We start from the raw sequence: 8,316 nt of genomic DNA on the forward strand, positions 1-8,316 counted from the left end.
AATACAAAATAATTTCACTATCAAGTTATTCTCTAACCAAAATGACTTGGAAACCATCAGAATGGAACACCGTGCTGACATAATATGGGCCTGACTTAATAAAACAAACTGCTAAGAGGCTACATCGCCATCATGGCAAAGCAAATTGAAAATGGTTTTCTATTATGCGTTCACAATGAAATCTCTGAAGGCAAAGGATTTTCCCTTGTCAAATTCCAGTGAAGTTATGTCTCCATATCTTCCAAATTCAGAGAAACTGGGTCATGGATAATTACCAGGCAGGACATGTTTGTAAAGGTGTTCTGCTCATGAGAATTCTGTATAAAAATGAAAGTACTTTATGCTGAAAATATAATACATCAAATGAATGATGCTACTGCATCAAATTAGAGTAAGGTCATCAAAAGGAACAATTTACAAAATGATAGAAAATTGGCAAAATTTTTAGAATTTATAACTTTTCATATAGTTTTAAAAGTTTGATATTAGCCCTAACCGGGTTTGCTCAGTGGATAGAGCGTTGGCCTGCGGACTGAAGGGTCCCAGGTTCGATTCCGGTCAAGGGCATGTACCTTGGTTTTGGGCACATCCCTAGTGGGGGGTATGCAGGAGGCAGCTGATCGATGTTTCTCTCTCATCGACGTTTCTAACTCTATCCCTCTCCCTTCCTGTGTGTAAAAAAATCAATATATTTTCAGAAAACGTTTGATATTAAATATATCATAGGCTTGCAGATATTTTACAATATTTTAGCAGAAAATATACTGTGGACCTCTCAAAATGTGAGGGTTTATGAGATATGGAAGGATATCTTCATGACAAAAAATTTATCTTATATTCAAATTGATTTACCAACAAGAAAGTTGTTCAATCATATATGATCTTCTTTATAACTACAAGATAATTTCCTGACAACCATACAAGTGAATTTTATTGTCAAACTTAAATTTCTTTCCAAGTATACTCACCATTTTATATACACCAATGGTGATGGGAACTTTTGACTTTAAATTTACAAATTTCTTCACATATACATGTACACATGTGCACTGAAAATTTAGAGTGCCTAATTAAAAAACAGAAATGATGTAGGAAAGCCTGCTTTAACATACCTTGCAAACCCTGAAAACTGAACAAAAACCCTTTCACTTCTACTGTTTCTAATTGTGTGATTAGAGAGTAGGAAACAAGATAGTCCACACTGTGTCCGCCTTCCTTTTAAAACAGAAAGTTTAAAAAGATATTTCCTTTTATTTTTCATGTAACTCAGCTGCGGAGGACAGAATCTTGAGAATTTGAAATAAAATACAGTTTTAAGGAAATTTGATACAAAATGGGCATGTCATATTAAGCTGTTTTCAAAATGATTATATAAAGGAGAAAATGAACTGAAGACATGTAATTCAGAAACCTGTGTACAGTAGAGAAGACACAGAGTCAACCCACATCCGTGAAACCACTTTTATTTTTATTTTTTTTCCACATAGATAATTTCATGTCAGCTACACAAATCATGAAACAAGGAACTGATCCTGAAACTGCAAACTCAAAACCAATGGAGTGATAAACAGGTTTCCCCCAGAGGACTATTAGAAAAAATAACCAGAATATCAGGAATTCATATTTAAGTAGTAAAATGTCATATATTTTCAAATAATAAATATAGAACAGCAGTAGAGAAACTAATAGCATGAACAGCATGAAGTATATTTTATTTTTAAAACATGAAATATCTAGGCACAGTATTAGGCATTAAAGAGGACACAGAGGCATAAGTTAGTGTGCGCTGCTCTGTACAAAAATACAGTCTGAATAAATCACATTGCTAGCCATACAATTAGACATCACTTACCAGTCAGTGCATTTGCATGTTTAATAATATACAGGTACATGCTAATCCATATATATCTTTTATATTTCAAACACATAGGTCTCTCTATATTTGTCTTTAAAATTTACATGTTGAACTTACAAAAAGCTAAATAGTTGTGCAAGAAATCTGAATAACTAGCCCTGCTGAGTACTTTTTGCTACACGTGTGTGTATATCTCTCTCTCTAAGATAAACAATGAGTTTATGGTTACCAGTTTTGCTTGTGAGAAAACATCAAACAAACCTAAAGCTGCAAATACACAATGTTAATGTAGCTGAGAAATTCACTTGTGTTTATTCTGATAGACAAAACTGTATTTCAGATGAGCAACAACTCATGTATTACTGAGCTTGTTAATAATAAAACACTTCCAAACAACATTAGTGATGGTAGAAATATAGCATAGGGCTCTTCACTGCTAAGGAGAAAAAGTTATATAAGCAATCTACTTTTCAGTAAACTGCAAATATGTATACCTTAGCTGATAACATATTCTGTCACTTTTCAGCTTGTCATGTTGACAGAGAATGAAAACTTGGTAAGACTTGAGATGTGATATTAGTCTAACAGCACACTGCATCCTCTACTAGGACTAAGAAAAGTGCCTCATTGATGTCAGCACCAAAGTACTGTTCTTCCATTATTAAGGAATAAAGAGATTCTCTCACAATCGAGAGTGTTTAGTAGCCGAAATCCCTTTCCAACAAATATCATATTTCTCATGCTGTTCTGACAATATGCAATTAACTAACTGCAAGACAGTCTGGCCCAGATTTTACTATGTGTATTTATCAAGAAAACTGCTTCAAAAGATTCTATAATACTAACATCTTTCTGGAAAATGTCCACTCATAGTTTCTTATGGTTCTAGATAGAAACATATACTTTTATAAAGGTTTCTCTCTAGGATGCATTTAATCACTTTTGTCACTGCTAAAATAAGAATAAGCCTGATACTTCATATTTACTTTGTGATTCTATAGAAAAGTCAGAAGAGGTTTTTTTAAGCATTTGAATAATAAAATAGTTTTTTCTTTCTGTTGTTTTGGCAACAGCTCTTAAGACAAGCTGAAAGCAGAACTTTGCTTTGGGAGGGAAAGCAAATTATTAAATACTATTAATGTGGTCCTGCTCTTAACAGAATTTGCAATACAAGAGAACATAGGTGTGCTTTCAATGATTTTCTCCACTGCTTCTTTCTGCAAGAGGGCCAAAACCAGGACATACTGTTTTAGTGTCTTTGTTAACAAAAATAATTATTTATAACTTTTATATTAGAACTGTATATTTGATATAAAAATATGCTTATAATTAAACTATCCAAATTTGTATATTAAACAGGATTAAGATGAACAAGCTTGCAGTATGAGATTAGTTGCAAACTTATTCCCTATTATTGATATTTCCTTATATTTGAACAGTCAACAAATAATTCCCTTAACATAAATCCATCATAATTGTGTGCACAAATCAGTTAGCCCCTTAGTTAACATCAGAGGACCAGGTGATAACCAGATGAATCCCATTCCTCTACTGAGACATTTAGACATTCAAATAAATCTATCACTATTCCTTTATTTTTTAATAAAGACATTTAAAATACTTGAAAAAAGCAGCCTTCTACTTTAAACAAAATGACCAACCTAATTGCTACTCTTTTTTGAACTACAGTGCTTACAGAAGAATCAATAATTTTTAGATTAATACCATTTCAATTTTTCTTCTTTATACAATTCTATTAAAACTTTCCAGTGGAATAGTAGAGAATATAGAGCAAAAGCTTTAATATGTACTTTTGTAAGGTAAGTAAGTGTGCATACCGATCTAAGCCTCTTAACAACGTGTACAAGGTTAGTGTTCAAATCACTTCACTAGAGCAAATATTAATTCTATGTGTAATAGGCAAATGCAAGTGTAGGGCTAGGGAACAACATATTACCATTTATGCTAATGGTCCATCTTCTATAAAAACACTTAAGTTTGTTACATATGCACAATTATTTGCTGTAATGTTTGATAAGTGATTTACCGGGTACTTAGGACAAAAGCAACTCATGCATATGTCTTTCTAGTTGCCCCAGGGAAGGTAGAAACTCCCAATTTTCCTCATTCTAGATATGGCTGAGGCACAATTTCTAACCACATAATGAAAAGCACCTCTCCAAGTCTTGACACCTTTCCCAAGGAAATGCTGATTGCCAAAGCATAACCTCCCATTAAAAAGAGTACTCTTGAAGATGGAATATGTACCATTAACAACTTACATTCAGAACTCCCATTAGATGCTGATGGGCAGTTCACTATTCAAGAGCTCACTCAAGCAAAAAACCAATGGCAATTTAGTCATTGGGTGGGAAAAGCAGGTGATAAGGACTCTGACAGTTAAATCCTTGTCAGCGCAAAAGGAACTTCTAAATGTTGCTTATGCCAGCTGCTCCCCTGCAGGCAATAGGAGATTCAGGCATTTCTCATTCCATCTAGTTTCTCACAATGGTTGCTGTCATATAGACCCTTCACTTGTCAAGAAAAATGACAAGAACATATTGGAAGTTTGCAGCATTTGCCTATGTCTAATCAGCTCTCTTAATTTGTGCAGGTCCCTAAAATGGATGTAGAAGCTGGTTATTATGTTGACAGCCAAAAGGCAAAAGATATTAAATCAACTTAGCAAACTGCTTGACACTCCACAAGTGTTTTAGAAAATAGTGAGTTAGAAAAGATGCAGATGTAATCCTTGTTGGATGTTTTTCCCCCCAATTTGAGACTATTGGTTCTAGTAGTAGTCTTCGTAGTTCTTAGGGTTCAGGCAGTAAAGGATGGCACCCCCAAATGAGAATATAGTTGCACCCCACGCCAGGCCATAACCCCAATTGAACTCATGGTAAATTTTCAAGCTCACAGTTTCAATGAACTTGATTGGGTAAAGAACCAGGCTGCAAACCTGTAAAACAACTGAAAGAAAAGCAAATCAAAATTAGAAAAATGTATTTACAGGAAACAGAATAATATAACATATAAATACACATAGTTACAAGAATTACTTTTTAACCAAATAAACATAAAAGCCAAAACATCTGAAGCATTGCTTACTCTAAATAGTATATACTTTAAAATATTAACATTTTTTCTCTGTTTAACACTATTTTTCACAATACAGTAAGAATTACTCTATTAATAATTAGTAAATCACCATAATAGGTTTTGGCAAAATAATTAGTGCAATATAGTAATTTCTATGGGCACACCAAGAATTATCACTTTACAAATACATACAGGGGTGAGCAAAAGTGGGCTTACAGTTATACAAATAAATAAAATAACTAATAAATAATACAAGAATAATCTATTTTGTGTACTTACAACTATAAACCTACTTTTGCCTACCCATGTATATAATTATTAGTATTATGGCAGGTAGTACTAGTTAAGCTCAACTGTTCCATTATACAAAACCTGTGAACAGCAACCGAAAGTGCCCATCAGCAGATGAGTGGATAAAAAAGCTGTGCTACATTTATACCATGGAATACTAAGCATCAGTAAAAAGAATGATATCCTATCCTTTGAGACAGCATGGAAAGACCTGGAGAGTATTATGCTAAATGAAATAAGCCAGTCAAAGAAAGACAAGTATCACATGATCTCATTCATATGTGGAATCTAGTGAACAAAATAAATTGATGAACAAAACAGATCCAGAGACATAGAAGCAAGGAACAGACCGAGGAATTTCAAAGGAAAAGCAGGAGTGGGGGTTGGGGAGGGAGTGATTAACGGGAACTTACATGCCTTAATGGACACAGACAACAGTGTTCAAGGCCTGGGAAGGACAGGTGTGGTTGTGGAGGGGGTTAATGGGGAAAAAAGGCAAATAAAGGGGACATCTGTAATACTTTCAACAATAAAGAAAAATAAATAAAATACGGAAGATGAGAAGGAAGCACCCAGTGTGTGTGTGTGTGTGTGTGGGGGGGGGGATGTTTTCCAACTCCTGCTATATAAAGTCAATTTTTGGTTAAAATGATTATTATTTAACCCATCTTAAAAATACCGTAAACTCCAAAAGTGTAGCAACAAACAATTAAGGAGTAGGATACAAGAATAAACCTTGATAAAATAAAAAAGATAGTTTATTACATTTTTTAAAAGAGTAACAGGATGGATAGTGTGCTTAATTAAACTAAAATTCTGTGCTTTAAAATCTATTCTCATCTGTTCTCAGTAGCTGTAAAAGATCACTATTATCAATATGATTAATGTTCCTAGAAAGTCTGTATAGCAGTCATCTATCTTGGGCATAAAACTGATGAAGTACAGAAAATTCATGAGGGCATGATTCCTCAAAATAATTACTTTCAATGAAGCTCTATGTGAGGGTCAAGTGACCTTTCTGGAACCTGATATAAGAATTCTAAACATTTTGCCCTGCAGTTCAACACTGCATGGGCCAGTACTTTCACATTACTATTGAGAGTGAATGGATAAACAGGTCCCTCAAAAAGGAGATTCTCTCAGCATCCAAAACAGAAATCACACCTTGTTTGTAGGTTAAACATCTGCTAAGTTTTAAGTCGTTGTTAGGACAACTGACAGCATATTCTACAACCCACACGATTTGCAGCCAGTAAGTTCCAAATGTATATCAATTTTTTAAAAATTCAGCTGGCTCTGTGCCTTTGTGAAAGGGCACGCTCGTGATTTAAATGTCTTAAAACTAACAAGCAGTCAATCACTATCAACCATGGGCTATAGGTGAAGAAAATGCCACAGTTACTAAGTTTTTTTTTAAAACAAGGCATTTCTCCTTAAGGTTTCTGTATTCCGGTCACTAGTCAAATCATGACTGATCCTGGCAGAACAGGACTAAAGTATGAATGTGAATAGGAATAGGAATCTATTTACTCATTGGATAAATTCATTCATTCAATAAATATTTGGATATTTCTAAAGTGATACAGTTTGAGGCATTGGTAACTAAAGTGCTACCCTTAGGGGTAGGCAGTCCATTGTAATTAAATACAGAATAAGGCAGTTATTGCTAAGGGACATAAAAATACAAGAAAGCAAGTAAACAAGACAGAGGATGCTATGCTCTTTTAGATAGAGAGTTGAAGAAGTTCTCTTTGGGGAGGAGTCATTAGAGCACAGACCTGAATGAATGGGGGGTGCAGGTCAATATAGTGGGGAGCGAGCAATCTGGGGGGAGGGTACAGGCAGTGCAAACTCCTGCTGCAGGAGCACACTGGGTGAAGAGAAACATAAGTTTCACTAGTTGAAGTACATTAGCGCAAGGAAGGGAGTGGCATGAGATGACAGAAAAGACAGCCAGGGGCCCATTCAGGGATAGACATGCGCACCATGGTCAGGGGCCTGAGGAGTTTGAGCGGATAAGTATTAACCGATCTGAACTATATTCTAAAAAGATTAGACTGCTTTTTTGGTGAACCAGCCATCGTTATTCACAATACTTAAGATGTGGAAACAGCCCAAGAGCCCATCAGTGGAAATAAGCTAATCTGAGAAAGGCAAATATTACATGATCTCACTTATTTGTGGACTCTAGTGAACAAAACTGATGTAATCTTTAGGAGACTCTTTATGTCGTACTATATGATTCACAACAGACCTTTTATTACACATGAGATCAACAAAATATTGATACTACGGTCACCGCCTAAGCTTTCAAAATATTTTTTTTATAAAGGTGTTTTCTACTCTATTAGAAGTCTGGAATAGGTGCCCAATAAACAGTTGAACGAATGAGCGACAGTAGTGATGAAATACTAGATCTACCATTATAACTAATATGTGTTCTTGAGCAAGAACACATATATGTACTTCAGCCCTTCAGCCCTTCATTTCTGTAACACCTACATTCTGATCAGTCTTCATTGGTACAAGGAGAACACTGAAATGAACAGCAGGGGGCAGCAGAACACTTCTGATTTTATATTTTTAGCTCAAACTACCCTTCAAATCCTGAGAAATTTCTCTATTCCCTACTTTAAACAGCTTTAAAAAATTCATCTAACAGCCTAGATGATTCTGTCAGTGTCTTCATTATTGACAGTCACAGGGGCTTATTTTGCAGTCTTCAAATCAGATATGACTGACAGGGTAAATTGAAGGGACCACAAGACTATTTCAGCTTGAGTAAAAAAGAACAATATATTCAAAGCTATTCTTATAAATAAAAATTGAAACACACAAAACAATGTACTGGGCTTTTAGTCTTATAAGCCCCCTTTTTAAATAGCTTCCTGACTTTTTGTAAAACCTCCATTTTACCTTGGTTGATATTTTAATCATAGAATGCTTCATAAAATGATGGCTGCTAAATTAATGAGTATGCCATTGACCTCATACAATTCAAATGTCTGATGGTGCAAGTGATACACTATGATTTTACAGTATAACCATGTTTATGTCCAAATAGATTTTTA

General features: G+C 34.7%; 1 protein-coding gene across 1 annotated transcript in view; it reads right to left on the minus strand.

The window, feature by feature from the left end:
* Positions 1 to 1,447: 1,447 nt before the first annotated feature.
* TMEM47 (transmembrane protein 47) overlaps positions 1,448 to 8,316 on the minus strand; it is a 28,122-nt gene continuing 21,253 nt past the window's right edge. Inside the window, exon 3 of the mRNA XM_005863030.2 lies at positions 1,448 to 4,825. Within this exon, the coding sequence (XP_005863092.1) occupies positions 4,647 to 4,825 (179 nt within the window). The 3' untranslated portion in view covers positions 1,448 to 4,646. The remainder of the gene's footprint in view (positions 4,826 to 8,316) is intronic.

This window comes from Myotis brandtii, unplaced genomic scaffold (genome assembly GCF_000412655.1).
Source record: "Myotis brandtii unplaced genomic scaffold, ASM41265v1 scaffold1703, whole genome shotgun sequence".
Classification (NCBI taxonomy): Eukaryota; Metazoa; Chordata; class Mammalia; order Chiroptera; family Vespertilionidae; genus Myotis; species Myotis brandtii.